Source organism: Scomber japonicus, chromosome 23 (genome assembly GCF_027409825.1).
Source record: "Scomber japonicus isolate fScoJap1 chromosome 23, fScoJap1.pri, whole genome shotgun sequence".
NCBI classification, from domain to species: Eukaryota; Metazoa; Chordata; class Actinopteri; order Scombriformes; family Scombridae; genus Scomber; species Scomber japonicus.
The window spans coordinates 13,332,425-13,354,656 of NC_070600.1; the positions used below are offsets into that span (position 1 = coordinate 13,332,425).

The 22,232-nt window shown below is 37.1% G+C and overlaps 1 protein-coding gene across 1 annotated transcript; it reads left to right on the plus strand.

The window, feature by feature from the left end:
• Nucleotides 1-618: 618 nt before the first annotated feature.
• ano6 (anoctamin 6) lies at nt 619-18,694 on the plus strand. The gene is made up of 20 exons (XM_053344071.1): nt 619-807; nt 4,835-4,905; nt 5,482-5,610; nt 8,111-8,176; nt 8,266-8,553; nt 9,109-9,222; nt 9,389-9,504; nt 9,640-9,774; nt 10,384-10,489; nt 10,744-10,804; nt 11,033-11,178; nt 11,354-11,431; nt 11,928-12,147; nt 12,340-12,509; nt 12,608-12,705; nt 15,600-15,730; nt 16,396-16,601; nt 17,201-17,397; nt 17,815-17,920; nt 18,026-18,694. The coding sequence occupies exons 1-20, from the start codon at nt 714-716 to the stop codon at nt 18,239-18,241; spliced, it is 2,748 nt and encodes a 915-aa protein (XP_053200046.1). The 5' UTR covers nt 619-713; the 3' UTR covers nt 18,242-18,694.
• Nucleotides 18,695-22,232: the final 3,538 nt, after the last annotated feature.

The window sequence follows — 22,232 nt, forward strand, 5'->3', positions numbered from 1 at the left end:
TACAAAACAAGCATCTTTCAGTAAAACATTTGAAAAGCATATTTTGCAAACAAGGACTAACTAAAGAAGAGAAACACAATCAAAGACAACAAATGAAACAATAGGCTACAAAAACAAAAAACTCAAATATGTAGGCCTACGATTTACAGAAAATATATTTAACACAACTACAGATTATCTCGATAAAGGTTTGTTTTCTCTTCTAGTAGACTTTCTCCAACCAAATCAGTTTTTGTGCATCATAGATATTCACAAAATCAGGATATTTATTTTTTAATTATTTTTTATAATAGAGTCTAACAATAAATAAATAAATAAATAAACACATACATGTATGACCTTATCCGACATTTTTAAGGACAAAAAGTATTAATTTGGAAATAGTTTTCAGTTTTGGACAACACTCTTGATCTGATCGTCAAAAGTGAGGTAGGAATGTCTAGCAGAATGTGACATATGTTCAATTCTTGGGCGTTACTTCTTCTGACTAATGTAGCAGAGCAACATTACAGCCCTCCTTTTTTCCCCCTCCTCCTTCCACTCCGCCCTTTTGATTTCCTATTCTTTCAAGTCACAACTTGACTAACGACGGATGGATGTTGAGACATAAAGTTAAAAAAAAAAACATAGTGTGCTGTAGTATACTTTGAGCTGCTGGTGGATCTATAAGGTTTATTCCCTCGGTGATGTGACCGCCCCCCCCGATAAGGATCATGAGCGACAACGACATCCTCGAGATGGAGTCCTTATCTGACGCGGAATATTTGGAGGGAGATACAGAGTTGGGCATGATAGACGAAGGAGTCGGTGAGAGAGAGCTTGGATGTATCTTTCGCAGTTTATTTAGTGCATTGTTTGGATTTGATTTCAGCTTCCAGTGTGATCCTTGAAATACTTCAGCAAGGTCACACTCAGCTCTGGGAAATGTTACTTCTGATTCATTCATCTGATTCTTATTATGTTGTTAGTTTTGACAGCTTTAACAGTTTAAAACAACTTTTAACAATGCTTGAATACAGTGGACAAACTTCCAAGCACTTGTACTTTACTTGAGTATTTTCTGCTATGTGGACACATACTAGACTTTTCACTGTACTACAGTGCCAACATGTGGACACACTCACTTCTCATTGGGTATGTCCACACTTTTGACTGGTGCTGTATATTTATTTGAAATATTGAGGATGTAAATTTTACATACAAAAATGCAGTCAGTTTATGAATTATGACACAGTTTTACAGATTACACTCACCAGCAGTATGTACTAGTTAAAACTATCTCTAAACCAACCACAGACATTAAAATGCTTCTTAAATGTTAATAGGTCAGTGATAAGCCAACAATGTATGATCATATGATAATGGCAGGCGGCATTCTGCTGCCTAGGTACTAAATCTTCCTTTTTTGTTGATAATAATTCTGCACTTAGGTTATATTTTGGGTGCAATATTTTGTGTTATAGTTTACCTTTACTTTGAAAGATGAGCTTGAAATAAATGGTTCAAGATTGCCCTACTGAACACAATAACAATATTGTTTATCAATTTCTGCAATTATTAAGCACAAGTCCCTTTATGTTGGCATCTTTAAAGGTTAGAATATGATATAAAATGAGTAAATAATTACAAGAAATGAAACTGAGTCAGTATTACGTTCAAATTATGTACACTGCATGTGTTTAGCACTCACAGGTGTGTAGTGCACACATTTTAAATAGGGCACAAGCTGCAACTACCTCTACAATATAAACATAGATAACAGATATTGGCCAATCAACAGTTTAACAGAAACCCCCCAAACAGTTAAAATTAAAGTGTAGCCTACTTCTTTGATGACAGATGTGGCTCCTCTGAGAGGCTGGGTCGGTGGCTGGAAAATGATGAAATCTGCCTGCTGTCTTTTGTGTCTCGCATTTCTTACATTCCTCACACTGCGATCTGAACGCAACAGAAGTGGTGACTAGAAAAAACACCTTGCTTATCTTTGTAGCAGAAAGACGAAATATGAAAACAGTCAGTGTTGAAAGCCCTCACTTATATTATGATTCAGTGTTTTTACAGCTTTTACTTTATACTGGTATTTTGCAGGAAAGATCTCTCAATCTATAGACCCCTCTGTCTCTGTCTCATCTACAATGAAGTACTGTCTGCTTTTACATGCCTCAACTCAGTGAGAGACAAATGATTCTTTGAGTTAACTTTAATAGCTGTCAGTAATAGCCACACAGCAAAAGACCCTAACATATAGACATTAGCAATGCTTGATTGTAAAGGAGATGAAGTACACTTTATTTAATGGATATTACATTGTAATTTATTATTAATGTTCATACTTTGTTGATGTGTTGCTATGACAACAGTAGAAAAACACAGATGACTGGCAGGAAGTTCACAGTGTGATTCAACTTGCATGGACGCAGTATTGGTCTCAGTCATGTGTGACATCTACCCATTGCTGTCTCCATGGCGCTGCTGCAGTTACCCCTATACAGTACCTACCAGGTCTGACAGGGTTACTGCAGGTCAGTGGATATCTGCCAAAAAGTTGTGTTCTGAGTTTCTTAAAGATATAGTCACTACTTGAGAGCAGACTCTTTTCATATCAAAAACAATTTCTCCCAAAATATGGAGAGGAAATACTGTCAAAATGCGTTTGTGTTAGAATTTCCTGTCAGATGGTGGGAGGACACCTGGTTCTAGCATTAAACATGGAGAGAGCTTGAATGTTAGTCCAAAGCTGTGTTTTACACCTCTGTGCAGTACAGAATGAAAAGAATGCAGTTAAGCACAGTCCTTTCAGTTAAAGAATTGTGCTTTTTTGTCTGTGTGTTTTGGCTTTGGTGTATGATTTTGTGTGTAGTTATGGAGGATGTCCTCAGACAGGAAGTAAGTACTGCCAGCCAGGGTGTTCTTTTGTTCCGACAGTTTGTGGTCAAAGATTCAACATGCCTTTTAGGGGAATCATACTTACTGACTCAGTGTAGGCTGTGATATTACAGTGTTGCTATTATTTACACTGTGAGGGTTAAACACTGACTTTGCAAATAAAGTTCTGGCAAGGAATCTATTCTTCCATCTGAAATACAAAAAGCCAAGCTGTTTCAGTAATCAAGATCCCAGTCAATCTGCATCAGAATAAGAATAGCCTTAAAGATTAGCATTACAGGTTTGTCACTGGCACATGGTGTGTTAAATTACAGAGAGATCTTCTAGTGTAGCAAACTTTGTAAGAAGGAAGGAAAGCCCTATTTGACAGGCAGTGATTACTCAGTTTCTCAGGGTGTTACTATGGCGAGTGTTTTGAAAACAACATCTGCCTTCTCTCACTTTTCACATCATGCTCTACTTTATATGGAAAGATCACAAGACTTTCCATATTGGAAGACAGGTCATCTGTTTTGTAAGAAGTAGCACTTAGCAGTACAGTTGTGTTCCATATAACACAACATAACATAGTTTACAGTGTAAATACATTCTGTAAATGGGTATGGGTGTTGACCCCCACTACAGTAGGCAGGGTTAGGGTTGGCTCTTGTTCTCCAGGGAATAACATAACATTGTGGCAAGCAATTTTAGTGCAAGCAACAACAGCATGACGTTACAGCAGCATCACTGGTTCAACCCCTTAGACCTTTTTTTGTAAACATGTTAGTCTTTACTCTCAGTGAACACTGCTGAGGCACAATAGTAACATTGTAATAATTCCTCACAGTCTACTTAACATTAGTTAAGTTAAGATAACAGCATTGTCTGGATCATAAATGGTGAAAGATTTAAACTTTTGAAAATTGCAGTTCAGAAATCTTGCCATACATTAAATGGTATGATCTTAAACCTGTTAGTCTGAAATCACTTCTCCATTTACTGTCCCTGCCTTCTATGCAGTATTTAGGAAGTTAATGTACAGATTCATGGTTCGGTTAAATGAAACAAGAAGGACGTTATGATGGCATTAGCCCAGCCTACACAAAGTGACACAAAATACTTCTCTTGCATTGGAACGCATGTCTGTATCTGTTCTAACTCTGTATATATTTATACTGTCTTGTTATTGTATTGTCTTGTGTTTTATTTGATTTTGTTTTGTTTTTTGTTGATGTGGACCTGTGGAGACGTCCATAAATAAAGTATTATTATTATTATAGTGAATGATAACGTGAATATATAGTGAATTGTAAAGTAAATTATATAATAAATGTATAGTGAATTGTAAAGAAAACTTATAGAAAATGATATGGTAAAGTTAATGATATAGTAAATGTATTGTAAAATGTAAATGTTAATTCAAATGTATAAATGTTAAAAAATGTTTATGTACACTCTTATTGTGAGTGTTTTAAGACAAGGCACATGTTGGCATGACTTGCATGTCTAAGTTAAACATCAGATGTAGCATTTAGGGGATTTCTAGCAGACACAGCAACAAGGCTTAGACTAAACCACAAGTGCAGTTTAATTGTTCTTTCTCACATCACAGGAATGGTGTGTAAGACAGTATAACACATGGTTGAAACCAGTCTCCAACCATAAACCGCAGCTAAGCTAGTGACAGAGCTACAGCATCGTACATGTATATATATATATGCTTTGTTAAATGTGAAACAGCCTTGGGATGCAAGACATATTTTAAGAAAAACAATCTGATTATAAAGTGAAACCAAATAAAAAAGAATAACTTAAATGACAGCACGAAACATGTATTGTTGCAGTTTACTGCTATAAAGTACCTGCCAACTTATTCATTACCAGTGTCTAATAAAATAGCAGTCTGCCAGTGTATCAGTTGAGCTCTTTGTCATGTGTTTTATGCTTTATGTTGTTTTTTTTCCTACAGTTTACCCTGAGGAGTTTTTACCAACATATCACTCTATTAAAGAAGGATCAAAGGTAGCCAAAGCACAACTGGTGAGTCAATATAATCTGTTGATGCCTATAGTTTACATACAGCAAGACAAATCACGTGTACATGTATGCTGCAAATATAATATTCATGTAAATGTATTTCTATTTGTGTTGCAAATGCATGAAATGAAAGAATGCACACTTTCATTCTTATTATTTCTTTAGCTATCAGAAAACAAATATTTAAGTTTTTGTACTACAAAACACAGTTTACAAATCACTACACAAACCACTGACATAAAATTGAAAAATATAAAATCTTGCAAGTAGTTATAGAAACTTGCAGGAGTTTAGAAAAAAAAAAAGTTTAGCAGTGTCACAAGTTTGATTGAGTGGAGAGAGAGAGAGATGAAGGGCGGGAGTCATAAAGTTTGTTGACTCTTCCCACTTCTCCTGCATGATATAGTTGACAGGACAAATACACTGCTTGAGGTCAGTATTTAGCGGCATTTCTGCACAGACCGTTCACACACAGGCCTCTGTCTCTTCTCACCGTGCAACATGTATGACATTATGGAGGAAGAGGAATATGAGTTTCAGGCCACAGACTTACCTGATGAGCCTTGTTTTTGCCCTCAGACAGAGTTCAATGACAATCCGGACTCTTTATTCTTCAACGATGGTTTGAGGCGGATTGACTTCATCCTCGTCTACGAAGATGAAGACAAGAAGGACTTTGAGAAGAGGCACACATACGCAAGGCGCAAGGTACTTCTCTCTCTTTTTCAATGTTTTTGTTTCTGAACTGACTGTTTCCCTACTGTATATCTTATTAAAGCTGCAGCTGCATTGTGTTAACTTAAAACAGCGTAGAAAAGGAAGTTTCTCACAATATCAAGCATCTGTTTGGAGTTTTAAGGATCTTTAGGGACATTTTTTCCTTCACTTGAGAGTATACAGTAAAGACATAACAGGAAGGCGAGAGGGGGGGATAACATGCAACAAACGTCCGCTGACTCAAACTGCAGATGTGGAAATTACATACAAAGCCAGTGTCCCAACTACCAGAACACTGAAATGCCAGTAAATTATATTATGAGAACATTTTCAGTTTTCAGTCAAGGCTTAGTTGCAAACCATTTTGTTTTAACACAGTGTTTCCATTAATAGAAATGATTGTTTAAGTTAAGTGTTAAGTCAGTAATATTTGATAGATAACTAAATGCAGCTGCAATAGTGAATCAACACAACAAAGTAGAATTGGCACTTGTTCACTTTATGGATAAAGAAAATACCTAGTCAAATATAAAAAGTTGTGTGTGTTTTATTACACATGCCAACCATATTGACTCCTAGCTCTTTGTAAAGGGAGTTTTTATTTGCATTGAAACGACAGTCTTTTGTTTAGCTCCATTGTCCATGACAGCGAATGGTCAGAAGAAGGTGTACAAAGGCTTAAATGTTGCTTTACCTTTTATTTATCCAGGAAACGGAGCAATGGATTATGAGTTGTTTTCATAGTACCTTGCTTATCCTTCACAATGTACTTCACATTTATCCAACACCCTTTTTTTTTATCATGGAGTTACTCAGTACAGCTGATGGTTGTGTTCCACAGAGAAAGGAAATAAGGAGCATTACTCCTTCACTTAGACCACAAGACTCTGCCAGGCAAATTCAGATTATATCAGTCCAGTCATAAACTAGTTTATCTAAGCTAGAACTTAATCTAACCTTATTATCTTGTTTGGGTCCAGAAATCTGAAAACTTCTGAAAAAATATTTGAATAGTAATAAAGTCTGTTGGTAAGGATGATGTGCTTTGGCAATCCTACTGCATTATTAGCATTTCATGTTGCTTACTTTTTACATGTCACATATCTATATTTCAGGGATTGCAGTACACAAATAAAAGAGAGTAAGACATGAACTATCATTTCCAGATGTGTTTGTTGCTACAATGGTTTTCACAATAGGTTTGCAGTGAGGGATGTTCATTATAATCCTTACACACTGTAGATCCACATGGCCTAGCTATGTTGCAATTATAACCCTGAAGAGGTTTGGTAATTGAGATGGGAAGATAACATTAAGATTTCAGTTTCCTGGAAATGCCTGGCCGGGTGAGCTGTTTCAAGTCAGAGCTCATGAGTCCCAAATCCACTGGGACTCAGACAATCCCTCATTCATAATCATCATAACCCAATGTAGTACAGTGAGGAATGAGAAGTGTCTTCAGCAGGCACTCCCTTCACTTTGTTTTTCCAGAGCCAAATGTATGTCAAACAAGAGTTGCAAAACCTTCTCTGAGTTTGTTCAAATCTGCTTTGACACTGGCATGGGCGTGGCTCAGTTCAGATAGTGTTAGCCAAAAGATGTGGCGATAAACTAACATTGAAATGTGTTTTCATGCACCTGTGGTATTTCCTGTGTGCAATAAAAACGTCCATCTGAAAACAGAGTTAATTAAAACAAACAACAACGATATTAGCTTTACTTTGTCAACAGTTCCTCTGAAATTAATTTGAATGGGACTGGCATTACAGGGTTAAATTGAAGTGTATATACAGCTGACACAATAAAGCTTGAATTCATTCAGAGAGACTGTGTTTTTTGCATAAAAGTGCTCCAACACAATCAAAATAATCAATTGAAAATTTTAAAGGCAGTTGGAAGAAGATTAATGATTTGAATTCATTTGGTGAGCTACTTTTTATGTTACTCTCATATTTTGTCATACAGAGATTTAACAGAAGCAGCATTAGTCTTCTCAAAGTCAAATATATCAGTACTCTTTCTTGTGTTCTCTGGTGTAGCTGTGCAGCATTTCATGACAAAGAGCAGTCAGTTCACTTCACTGTAAGGCAATATTAGATAACATGCAGCCAACAAGAACCTGTCCAGACTTGCTGGCAGTATTGTCATTCATAATCACTATATACAGTGTAAATAATGCCTATGTTATGGAAATGGCAAATAAAATAAAGGAGCATATGAGGGCTGCCAAGGTCAAAATTCTGTCTCCCTTCTCATTGAGTCAGATTAATTAATCTAATTGAAAACACTATATTGTGTACATTCATATGATTACAATAGAGAGTCCTTTGACTAATGATCACAGTGTTTACACTTCAGGCTTGGCATATCCTCCAGTCCTCCATATAACTGCAGTACATCTGGCACAGAAATTGAATCACAATGGGTAATTATGAGGTCACAGTATGTACACAACAACCCTAATGACCATTTTCTGTGTTCTTCTGTGCAGAGACGGCGAGAGTACTTTGAAGCCAGCCTGATGAAGATGGGAATGGAGTTGGAGGCAACAAGATCTGTGAGTGGACTGCATCGATTAAGTATTTAAGTTGTGCTGCTTTCTCTCTAACTTAAACTACATTAAACTTGATTGTTGGTGTTCTGCAGGTAGTTGATGAAAAACTGATGTTCGTCAAGGTCCACATGCCGTGGGACGTGTTGTGCACCTACGCCGAGGTCCTGCACATCAAGCTTCCTATCCAGCCCAATGACCTGTCCTCTCGCCCATCTCCATGGCGCCATATTTCCTTCATCACTAAGCACTTCTACCCCAACGAGGACCTGATCACCAAGGAGACTGACTTCTTCACAGCCCCCTTTGAGAAAGACCGCCTAGAGTACTTCTACATCAAGGACAAGGACCTCTTCTTCACTCCTGCCATGAGGAGCAGGATGGTAAGTTTACTCATGTAGCTGCAGTCAGAGTTTATTGTTCGGAGTGAGGTTATGGAAAAGGAATTCTGTACAGAAATAAGAGAAACTGACTTGGACACACCCAAGTGAACATTATATACAAAGATAGGCAAAGCTACACTTAGCAAAGTAAAAAACACATACCAATGTCTCCTGTAATTTTTCCACAACCCCAGGTTCCTCGTCTCCTCATTCTCATTCTACTCATCCTCATATTCTGCCCCAAACTGTCCTTGATCTCCTGCATTCCCACACCACATATCCTGCTCTTTAGCTCAATCTCTGCACATACCCTCTGCCTCTAACTCTTTCACAGAAAACGACCTTTGCAAATTGTCTTCTGCAATACCATAGTCTAAAGAATTTTGTAGGATAAAGTTATTTTATATGGGAAATTATCACCAGAGCAGCTCAAGAAAAGCCCCATTGAAACAACATGTTATCTATAAAAACGTTTAATATACAATATCATCGTATGGTAGAATCATTTGTATTAGTGGCATAAAGATAACTTGAGCTCTTCTTCTTTTTCCCAAGGCTTATTACATCCTGAGCCGTGCCCCATATGAAATACGTGGGAATATTAAGAAGTTTGGTATCACAAAACTGCTGGATGGTTCTGTGTACAAAGCTGCCTACCCTCTCCATGACGTAAGTGAGGCTGTTTGCTTCTGGTGATTCAGTGAATTGCTTACTGTATGTTTTTAATATTCAGAGTCGAGTTGTAACAGCACTAGCAGGCACTGACAGTAGCTTTATCTTGTATTTAGTGTATTACAGTCATTCAGTATTTGGATTGGTTTTATGGATGTTTCAGTGCAGGTTCAATGTCAAGTCCAATGAAGAGGACTGCCCCAATGAGAGATTCCTCCTCTATAATGAATGGGCTCATCCCAAAAGCTTCTACAAGATGCAACCACTTGACCTAATAAGGTGAACACAAGCCTCTACTTCCTGAATATTTCATATCTACAAATAAAAAGGTGTGAGTGTTTGACTGCAGGTACATTCTCACTATCATTTTCACTGTATTTAAGTAACTATCAGTATTTTTCTTTTTTTCTGCAGGAAGTATTATGGAGAGAAGATTGGCATTTACTTTGCCTGGTTGGGTTTCTACACATTAATGCTCAGTCTGGCTGCTGTTGTGGGATTGGGTTGTTTCATTTATGGGTACAAAACTCAAGAAACCAGCACTTGGAGGTTAGCAGTAATGGGTATACACTTTGAATCATGAACTTTAGAGATTTTTTGTCACAAATGTATAGATAATGTTTAGATTAACACAAAATATACTATATTTGAAAGTATTACACATCATTATCTTAAAGCAATGTAGAACGTTATTATTGGCCTTGGAAATAGTGATTGTAAAATCTTAAGTCAAGGTCCACTTACTAGCTTTTTGCCAGCACTTTAAACCATATCCTAGCCTTTGTCAGTAGGTCAGTTGTCGTGGTGATAGCTCACTTGTCATCACCATAGACTGTAAAAAGAAAAGTCATCACATAACCTACATATTGATATCATGTGACTGAAGCTCTATAGTAAGGTCACATGATCACGACAGCTGAGCAAACTGCAGTAGCTGATGAAGACCCTGATATGCAGTTTAAAGCTCAAGAAGTGGAGCTTGAGTTGAATATTTTGTCAAATTAATCAATGTAGCTCAACTAGTAACTTATTCTGCACCATTGTTTGTTTACAACGCATTTGTCATAAATCTACATTACACTTATTTAGCCCTGTGCTGTGAAACTGTTTGTAAATGAATATTATAAATGAATTTTATACATTTCTTTCTTACTCTAGCAAAGAAGTGTGCAACCCTGAGATCGGAGGAAAAATTGTGATGTGTCCGCAATGTGACAGGGAATGCAAATACTGGAGGTTAAACAGTACCTGTGAAGCTTCAAAGGTGATTTTTAGTTTGTATAATAATCTAGATTTGAAAAATGTGCTCCTAAAATAATGTTTTCCCATGTCGTCTTTGTGAAGGTCTGACATTTTTGTTTCTAAGTAAGATCAGTGCCAACCGTTACAGAATTTACATATTTAAATGTCCGTGGCTTCTATTTTCTGCAGTGGCACAGCAACAGTTCTGATTTGCATGTAAGCAGGCAGGAACTGTGATGATTTTGACATCCATGTTTCTCGTTTTTTCTTTTTTAGAAACTGTGCATATTTGATAACTATGGAACCCTGGTGTTTGCAGTTTTTATGTCAATCTGGGGTAAGTTGTATTCACTATCACCAGCTCAGAGAGATGCTTTATTTGTAACTGACAATTTAAAATGTTTATTTTTTCCTCATCTTTGGTTCTATTAAATGGAAAATATTATTTTTAGGCACATTGTGTTTATGGAGGGAGTTACAGACAATACTTAATTAATATTTAACCTTAACCCTTCTTTCTCATAATGGCATTTCCTGTTTTTACTGGCTCCTTTCCTGGCTGTAGTAACTTTGTTCCTGGAGTTTTGGAAACGCTACCAGGCGGAGCTTGAGTATGAGTGGGACACCGTGGAGTTTTTGGAGCAGGAAGAGCCACCCCGTCCTGAATATGAAGCCAAGTGCATCTACGAGAGGAAAAACCCCGTCACAGGGGTAAAGTACAGTCGCACACAGACAAAGGCTGTTTTTGTTTACAGCTAATATTCTTTCCCAAAGTGAAAAGCACTATAGAGAGATGTTATGTCCAGATAAAGTGTTTTAGGTCTTGCCATGTTGTTTCAGTATGTTATAGATGTATAGTATTTTACTGTGTTTTTTTGTGATTCAGGTGAAGGAAAATGTGCCATACACAAAATGTGGACGATGTGTTCGGGTGTCAGTAGGAATTGGAACAGTTTTATTCTGGGTAATGTCAATAAATTACATTTTTATTTCAGTTTTTGTTAACTCTTAATTTTACAAATCTGTAATTTAAGGAAGTTTCCTCAACATGAAAATGTTAGTTACTAATTATAGAGAAAATAGGATTTTCCTTCAAAGAGAAGCTCAATTTAAAGCATAGTGAATATTCATTCTTCATTTATTATTACAGACTTAATTCTCCATATATCTTGAATTGTACACTTGGATAGACATTCCACGTTTTGCATGTTGAGCTGAGCTGGTGTACACTCACTAAATGACACCTAGGTTACTCAAGCTATTAGAATTGGAAATATCATAATTCAACACTGTCTCTATTTTCTGAGTAACTTGTACCAATTGAATAGTTCTTTCCAGGAAATTTCTTTGAAATGATTTGAAAATGATTCATGCCATTGCTCTGTTGTCTATAATAAAGCCTCACAAATGTTATTATCAAAACACACATTATCTTTTAAATTATATATTTTCTTTTATAGATACTGTTGATTGTGGCATCCATTGTGGCCATCACTGTGTACCGCCTGGCTGCCTTCTTTGCCTTCTCAGCGAGACTCAGAGCTCAGGAGCTGCAGCCGTTAAAGGAGTATGTGACGCCTCAGATGGCCACCTCTGTCACAGCCTCCCTGATAAGCTTTGTTGTCATCATGATCCTCAATGTTCTCTATGAGCGGGTCGCCATCTGGATCACTGACTTTGGTGAGTTATTGAGTCACGGTCAGATTTTGAAAGTATCTAGAGCCAATTTTCTATCTGAAGATTCACAGTTACAAAGATGTACAGTCTTTATTTAACAGTGGATTTTGAGGCAAAAACCTAATTTTAGTCGTAAGTTCTGACTTTGATCATGGTCTAATCTCAGGTCCTTTCATATCTCACTCACAACAACAGAGCTTCCAAGGACGAAGACAGACTATGAGAACAGCTTGACCCTGAAGATGTTCCTCTTTCAGTTTGTCAACTATTACTCCTCTTGTTTCTACATCGCATTCGCCAAAGGGAAAGCAGTTGGCTATCCAGGAGAGCCTGTTTATCTCTTGGGAAAATACCGAAACGAGGAGGTACGGTGTGGGTTTGACCAGCATCTGTGACCTGTCTATTTGCTTAACTTACCTTCTTGTCATACCTGACTCTTGCTGGGCATTGTTTTTTTCTGTAGTGTGATCCTGGTGGTTGTCTGATTGAGCTGACAACTCAACTCTCTATCATAATGGGTGGAAAAGCCATCTGGAATAACTTCCAAGAGGTCTTGCTACCGTAAGTGAGTCAGAATCTAAGACCTATACTTTAAAGAAATAGGTTGACGTATTGGAAAATGCGCTTATTCAAGAAACTGAAGAGTTAGATGAGAAGATAGAGACTACTCTCCTATCTATTTGTTAAATCTCTTCAATATCACTAGGAAGTCACTGCTCCCAGCCAAGAAATAGTTGGGTTTGTAGGGAGACCAGGTCCGGTTGTAACACTTTTAGCAATTTTCCCAATAAATCAGAAACTGTGTACACTGGAACAGCCAATGTGCTATATTAAAAACTTTAATGTGTCAACTACAGAAACAATGTATGAAAGTGCTTTTAAGAAATATATTCAGGTTGCAAAATGCATCTAAAGACAGTGACTCCAATGTTACAACCGTCCCAGTGTACAGGGACAGTTGTAACACATGCCAGGTAAGGTTGTAACATGTCTACAAGGCTACATAATTAAGAAATAAATAATTAATCAACAATATCCAAAAGGGTAAATATTACTTAGCATTTATTTTATTGGTACTGTTAGTTAGTTAAAATTAAGATAATGGTTACCTCTTTCATATTATATTTAAAAAAAGTCAAATTGTAAAGCAAGAAATGTCAATATTTCATATAACATGCTTTCTCAAAAAAGTTCAAACATGCAAGGGGTGAACATTCCTTTTCATTTCATTTAACATGACTCTAGAACTAGATCACATAGATAATGCCTTATGGAGCACAAACATAACATTTTATTATAACAGAATACCTAAACAAAAATACAATAAACAACAAAAGACAACATTCCCAACAAAAGAGTAAGGACGGTTGGTGTGGGGGGCTTGGTAGTCCATATAAGACAACATTTGCATTTCACTACACATTCCTTGTGTGTGACAAACATGAACAGAACATGTCCTCAAAAAATGTTAACCAGGCAACAGAACATGGGTGGGGGACTTTGTGGTCTGTCTGTCTTCCTCTTTCGGCATGCTGTAAGTGTTTCCACTGACTATTATCATGCAACTTATTATCATCTCTTTTTTAAATAATTAAAACAAGCATATAATGTAGTTTATATGGACATTTAGGTTTTTAAAGATATAAATTAAACTAAAAGAAATGTTTGACATTTCAAACATGGCTTGTGAAAGCATTCACACTACCGGTTGCAAGGCAACAGGCTACAATTTGTGAATGGAAGCCAGCAGCAACATGGAGCTATGTTTCTGACACTTATCACTGCGTGTGTACAAATAAGCCAGACTAAGATAGTAATAATAAGTATTAAGACACAGTGAAGCATCAACCAATCACATTTTACCATTCCCCTTTGGCTAGCTGTGGTGATGTTATTTAGTTAGCTGATGTTATGCTAGCTAAGGTTAGCTTTTGTGCATCAAAAAGTGAGAAGACTGCATGACACAGGAACAGTTGTAACAAGGTGTTACAACTGTTCCTGTGTCACCAGTCATGTTTCTCCCTCATGCTATAGACTGCTGACTAGACACATGTTAACCATTTCTATTTTTAGCTTACGAAACAGTGAATTCAGTAATAACTGTTTGAATTCCTCCTTCCTTCCTTCCTCCTGAGTGCTGCAGATTTGGCTCCTTTTTTGAGGGCTAACTAACTGTAACTAACTGAGTATGTGCACAGTGAGTATCATCATTCTAGCTTGTTTCTGATTACAACCGTCCCTTGTTACAACTGTACCTGGTCTCCCCCTAGTCTTAATGCTAAAGTAATCTAACCTGCTGCTGGCTCTAACTTTATTTTGAACATATAGATAATAGAGCTCATCTTTAATAGAGCTCATTATTTACCATAAAAAAATGGTGTATAAGTCACACTGGTGTATAAGACGCAGTCTATGTTAGGGGGTGTCATGCTGGGAAAAATGCTTAAGACTGGTTTATTTGAATGCACTAGTACGTATTAATTTATAAACACATATATTTATACTCCAAAACTTTTTTAATTTACATTTTTTAACCGCAGACAAAACACACATATTACATCTGAAACAATGTTTCGGGTTAATGGTTAGTGGTCCGGTAATGATTTTCTTAACTGAACTGGACCGGACGACCGGTATATTAACTCAGACCGGGTTCGGGTTAGGCTATGAGTTTCAATTAAACCTTTTAAAAGAACACAGTAACCTTAAATATTTCATAAAGTGTGTAGCTGTATGCTCACTTGAGTCCCAAAAACTCTTCATCAGTGCTGTTGTTGTGTGCAAATATTGCACCCGAGTCACTGTAAGGCTCACCAGGCACATTGTCCTCAGTCCTCTGTGAGCTTCTAAAATTGTGTTCTAAAATTCTTCTGATCAACAGACTGAATCGGCACCTGCCTGTGAACCTGCCTGGTTTTGTTTTTTTCTTTTTCCATACAACATACAGTATTAAGGGTCATCAATAGCCTATCTATTTTCATTATTTGTCGACACAGCTGGGGCGCACAACACGTGCTTGATACCACTGTTTATAGGTCATATAGGATGCTCACATGGTTATATTTATAGTTATTGTTATAATTATTGTTCTTAGTGTGAACAGCCTTTTACAGACCTAAAATCATATCCAGATCCAACCTCTCTCTGCTTTTTACTCCTGTATAGGACACACCGGTGTATAATAGCCATCCCACTTTTAAATGAGAAAAGAAATTGCGTTTAAGGTGCATCCATTTTTTACGGTAACTCTCAGCCAGAAGGTGAATGCGTGTTTCCCAAAATGTTGAACTATTCCTTTAAAACAGATAAGTTTAAACAAATAAAACAGTTGTTCATATTTGAAACTTGCCTCTATGTATGTAAAGATCAATACATTTACTGTTTACCAGACTACATATTGTATATCAACTTTCATAGATTCACTTATATATATTATTTTGTCCACCTCTCTACAGCTGGGTGAAGAATTTAATTTTCCGCTATTGCACCCATGTGGCCTCACAGAAAGTGATTCCTCGTTGGGAGCAGGACTACGAGCTCCAGCCAATGTCCAAACTAGGACTGTTCTATGAATATCTTGAGATGGGTAAGAAGAAAAAATGTCCTTCAGTCCCTCCCTCTGTCACATTTATAGCTGCACACATTTAACCGGTTCCACCAGCTATATCAACTGTAGTGTAATTACAAGTATTGACCAATGAGAAATGAATTGCAGTAAATTGCAAAACAGGTTTCACCACACTCTTCCAGAGAGGCTTGTTTTTAGTATGTATTCATGCCAAGTAGATGTAAATATATGTTGCATAGCATAGATAATTGAACTGGCAGAACTAGCTTGCTAATGTATGAAAACTCTAGAGGTAACATGATTGAAATATATTTGATAGACAAATTGTAACGCTTTTAAATAATGGATAGTTCAGCTTATTCACGTTCTTGTCAAAAGATGAGACCATAGATACTCATGTATGTGTATTACGTACTGTATAATATGTCCAAAAGACAATTAGCTTAGCTAAGTAAAACGATTGGAAACAGGAAAACTGATCATTTTGTTATTAAATTTGCATATCACCATGTCTGTAACTTGCTAAGACATTCTTTTAAGTTTAAAGTTACTAAGAATTTATGAAGGAATGTACACACCAACCCAGAAATGGATCTACAAATGGCTTGGCACAACCTGATCCTGGGCAGTCTGAACTGTGATAATGTGAAGTTTTATTAATACATGTGTCTTGCCTCTTGCAGTCATCCAGTTTGGCTTTGTGACCCTGTTTGTGGCCTCCTTCCCTCTGGCTCCGGTCCTGGCTCTGGTCAATAACGTGTTTGAGATTCGGGTTGATGCTTGGAAAATGACCACTCAGTTTCGCCGCATAATGCCAGAGAAGGCCCAGCATATAGGGGCTTGGCAGCCAATTCTTCAAGGAATTGCCATCTTGGCTGTTGCAACAAATGTACGTACTTTTTACTCTGAATTACCAGTTTACTTGCTCAAATGTAATCTAATTCAGCAGCCCTGCAGTAAATCCTAACTAACTTTTGCAAAGCGTAAATGATCACTTTCTGTTGACAGAGTTCTTTTTTTAATGATGATCCTAATATTTTATCCAGCCCAATTTACATTCCCAGCAACGCCTTTCAATATAATGACGTCCAGGACAACGTAACAACAGACTAGAGTCATCACAAATGACCACATTTTTTAATCCTCCCCTCTCTGACAGAAGAAAGGATCTATTGCAGAGCTGCATCACATTAGACTGTACAAGTGTACCTAATAAGCCAGTAGCACAGTGTTGGCTCCTGCTTTAAATCATATGATCTCACACTTTTAGAATCTCTACTGCTTGCCAGACAGATTAAGCAAGTATGCAAGATTTGTCCTGACCTAGTTGGTGCAGAGGCTCATGCCAGAAACCATAACAATGATGCACACAATAAATCGAAGGGACGAAGATTCATATAGTTTAATTTGTTCATCTGCTCTCTACCGTGGTTGATGATCAGTTTTCTGCTGTCACTGCATTGACTTTCTGTCCTGGTGTCTCAACAGGCCATGATCATTGCTTTTACATCAGACATGATTCCACGGCTGGTGTACTACTGGTCTTTCTCTGTGTACCCGTATGGAGATCATGCTAGTAACACTATGGAGGGATACATCAACAGCTCACTATCTACATTCAACACCAGCGATTTCTCCGAACAGAGCAGACCCATGAACGCATCAGACAGCATCACCACCTGCAGGTATATAATGAGCCCATCTTAGTTTATTGTGTTACATTTTCTCTTCTTAGATTGTAATTGTAATTGAGAACACTCAAAATAGACTTTATTTGCATGGATGATGGTTAAGGTCAAGACTCAGCCTTGACCTTAACCATCATCCATGAAAATAAAGTCTATTTTTGGGGATTAAAGAAAAATTCAGTATTAGAATAAATCAATAGAGATATTGTTGGTAGTATCCATATGATTAATGATTCCCTAAATGTAACATCATGGGAGAGACTAAACTTGAGTTTTATTTAGTTTATTCATGTATATTCCAAAAATGACCACAGATAATGTGATGGCAACTACAAAATGTGACTACACCAAAACTACATCAACTACACAAAAAGAACCAAAACCAGATGAAAACTTAAACTTTCCATTTTTTAGGTATCGAGATTTTCGGTATCCTCCAGGACACCCCAGGCAGTATGAGTTCACTATGTACTACTGGCATGTGATTGCTGCCAAAATGGCTTTTATAATTGTTGTAGAGGTACGTATAAACATAACAGGATATCACAGAGACACTTAAAACATTTTTTATGTGTAACATAAATTATTAAAGCATTAATGGAATGTCTTCTTCTCCTCCTCACAGCACATTGTTTACCTTACCAAGTTCATCCTTGCCTATGTGATCCCAGACGTCCCATACGCAGTCAGAGAACAAATGAAACGGGAGAAATACTTGACTCAGGTTATCCTCCATGAGACCAACCTCAAGCTGGTGACCAAACGTTTGAAACCAGTTGATGACGAGACCTTCAAGCACATAGAGGAGACAGTGTCAAAGGACATAGAGCTTGATTTCTGACAGTAGACAAATACAGAAAGGCTCTTGTGAAGTTCTGAAAATGTACGAAGAAAAAATGATGCTCACTTCTGAACATCTGGTTTAATATGGACCAACACCTTGTGAACAAGTGATAAAATTAAGAATGTAGCAACCAGTAAGAAAAAAAGGCCTAAAGTCTAGTTCAGACCAAAGATTCACAAGAAGAAGATTGCAGGGAAAGGTTGTAGCAGTGTGAACCTGCCTGTCTCAGCATGATGGAAGATGGGCTGATGGCATCACCTGCGACTCAACTTGTCAAGTTGCCAGTGGCTGGCTTTAGATAATAATAGTCAGGATGTCTGAAGGAGACGGTGTTGAAACTAGGGGTGGGACTAACTATCCAAACAGGACTACATTATAGTTTTTGTGATACAACTCATTGGCAAAGGGTATTTCTGTTTTGGTGTTAAGGTTTGAGTTTGATGTCATTTTATCAAACCTAAACCCAGTCTTGAATCTCAATCTGTTTAGACTTAGCTTCTGGCATTTTTTTTTTGCTACCGAAGTTATAACTGTATGTAACTCTATGGAAATAACTAACTTAACTAAACTAACAATATTCAAACTTAATGTTTAACCACTAATTTTTAAGAAAAATGAAACATTAAGTATATATGGTGCATATTTAGTTAAAAGACCATCTGATTTTTTTGCAACCTGGATTTCAACTCTGTGCCTTCCATCTTAACCATTTGCTGTATTGAGCATGCAGATGAAATTGTAACAGCTACTGAGTCTGCGTGTCAGCAGATCCATTTCCATAACAACTGATCAGACTGCGCAAAGCTGTGTGTTATGGTTGAAAGCTGTGGGTAAAAGCTGGTCGACCTTGATTTGGGGATTGTTTTGTGAAGAGTATTTGTTGGATGATTTCACCTTTAGTGCCTTGTTTTTTAAAGTGGCTGTATCTGCCTGCAGCAGCGACGGTGTCCCACTCCGTCCATTTGGCTTTATGCTAGCAGCTCAAAGCTTTGACACACAGGTGATCAATCAAGTGCCACTTCTGGGTGACTGTTTTAGTCACATGCTGTCATAAAATTTCAGTATTATTAAATGCAAAACAAATGCACAACTTCTGAATGCAATTTTAATGATAAAGTGTTTTTCAATTGTATTTCTGTTAGTACAACAAAAGAGACCTGTAGTGGTCTGCCAAACAGCTCACAATGTTAAAAAAGGGAGTTACATGCAGTTAGAATACACATGGACTAACGTTTTCACAACATATACTGACTAAATGTGCCATATATGCCATAAGCTCATATAACCTTAGAAATGTTCTTGATTGTATTGTTCAGGTTTAATCAGTTCAGGAGGTAAATTTTTTGACAGTTCAGAGGTTGAAAGTTTACAAAAACAATATGCCAAGTACAGTCCTGTCAAGTGGTTTAGTTGATGATGTGAGTATAGTCTTATAGCCTTCTTCTCTATTCATGTACTCGCATCTACTGTACTGCACTTTTTGCTGACAGGGCTACAGCTCTGTGCCATGATTACTGCACTGCACAAGATTATGACTGCATGTTTTAACCTGTGATGTATAGAATACAATAATTTCATCCTCCTGTGTCATTGCTGAAATCTTCTGAAATCAATACCACTGCTCTGTTATTGCCTCACCGTAAATAGGGTAATATAATCTGCCATGTGAACATTATCCTATACCAGCGTTATCTGATGATGAATATATGTCCTTGTTGTTGTTTTTGTTTTATACAGTGCCATTAAATTGTTTTATAAAAAAGGTTCCTGCATGTTTGTTATTTTATGTTTTTCCACCATCACTTCCTCTCCTTTATTTTAACCGTATGCACTTTTTTTAACAATCTGGAAACTGCACAGTGCGACACTCCTAGCGTGCGTCAAGACTACAAACATCATAACCATCACTAACTTTCAACCAACTGTCAGGGGATTTTAAAAATGTCACCCTAGCTTCTAATATATCAGTTTGCAGACCAGAAACCAGAGAGAAGAAGAAACTGGACTTACTTTATGCAAATATTAAAGCTGCAAAGGTCTGATCTGACCAAGCTGAACTGGCCAGTAGCTTGTGAAACTATGAGGACATGGTTGTAATATGCCAACTTAGCTCTGTGAACATGTTTAATAGTGACCGACTGGGATTTTCTCTGCAGTCCACAAGGAAGAGACATACATGCACTCACAAACTGCATAAATGAATACATTAACTTTTGCATAATCTTACCTACAAACTAGTAGTGGAAAGCAATTAAATACATTTACCCAAGCACTGTACTTAAGTACAATTTTTATGTACTTGTACTTAACTTGAGTGTTTCCATTTGATGCTACTTTATACTCCACTACATTTAAGAGGAAAATATTGTACTTTCTACTCCACTACATTTATCTGACAGCCTTAGTTACTTTTCAGATGAAGATTTGACACAGTGGATACAGTGGACTGTACAGTTATCAACAATGAAGTGATGAAAGAGACCAAAATAGAACCAACAAGATAAAACAGTTCTTTAGTAAGTTCAACGAAGGTGTTAACTGCCTGCCCTTCAAATCCCTACTCTCTTCCGCCATTGCTAACTGCGCTTCTCTATCTTCTATAGGAAAACTAAACAGGGTATGTTCTTCTTGCAGAAACAGTCCAACAAACCCAATGACTAAACTTGCTGACCTCTCGCATCGTGAAATCACTGGATATGTGGGTTCTGAATCCTGCCAATCCTGATGCATGTGTGACCCATAACTTTTAACACCACCATCACCCACCATCTCCCTTTTTTCCCCCATCTACAGGCAGCAGTTTCCTCAGTCAGAAGAGCCTGTGAAAGGATGCCAGGTTGGTGTGAAAATCAATTGTTGTTGTGTCACTACCACTTTCCAAAGTTTCAAAATCCCTTCATTGTCAATTTGCCACAACTATGATCTTCGTCACCATGTTCTTTTAGCCATTAGACTGTTAGTGCTCCTTTGTTATAGCTTAAAAATCTTTAAAAATGTAGTGTTAACTGTTTGACTGATGGTGTGGTGATGAAGATTATGGTCAGTTGTGGTGACGGGGAGGGATTTTGATAGCTTGGGAAAAAACAATGTTCCATAGACCACTGTCATTTGTGCCACGATGACTGGACGTTCAAAAGGTTTATACATTTATTTTTAAAAACACAAAAAAAGTATAGCAAAACCATAACTTTAAGACTGGCTGTCACAGCTGCCAGTAAGTTACTGTACATTTTACAGTTATCTTTTTCTACATGCATAATTTGCATGTTAAACTATGCAAGCATTGTTTTTTTACAAAGCTATTGACAGTACATGTCTCAATTTATGACTTATTTTATGATTAAATTAATTCATAACATATTCAAAATATTTTCTATACTGTGTTAGACTCTGGTGGAGCAACATATGACTCACATCTCTCCAAAGTTGTGTCTAAACACTAAAATAAAGACTAAAGAAGTTTTAAATCCACTTAAGCTGTCAGGGCAAATGTGTTACTTATATATTTCTTATTTTGAATAAAATACTGAGCAAAAAGTATTAGTACTGTAATTTCAATGGGATACACCGTCCTCTGTCCTGAATTCCCTCCTTTCCCCCCAATACTAATTACTTACTGGTGCCATCTAGTGAAAGAAGTCAAGATTGCAGGAGCAGCCTCCAACTAACAGCCTCATGCAACACATACTCTCCAATAAATGAATAAAGTAAAGGAAGAGCATGATTTATGTTAAGATTAAAATATCAGATTCTTTGTTGATTCATGTGGAGAAAGTTACTTTTTTGCAGCATGTTCAGACATCAGGGTTCTTAATCAACCTGTTCCTCTACTGCAATGTTGTAAACTTGTTTTAATGATGTCTTCACGTTGACGTATTTTACAGCAAATAAAGAGACAGTAGAGAGGTATCTATCATACAACACTGCATCAGTTGTGTGTAGATCAGGTCTGTACGTTGTCATTCATCGGCAGTCTCTCATCTCTGCC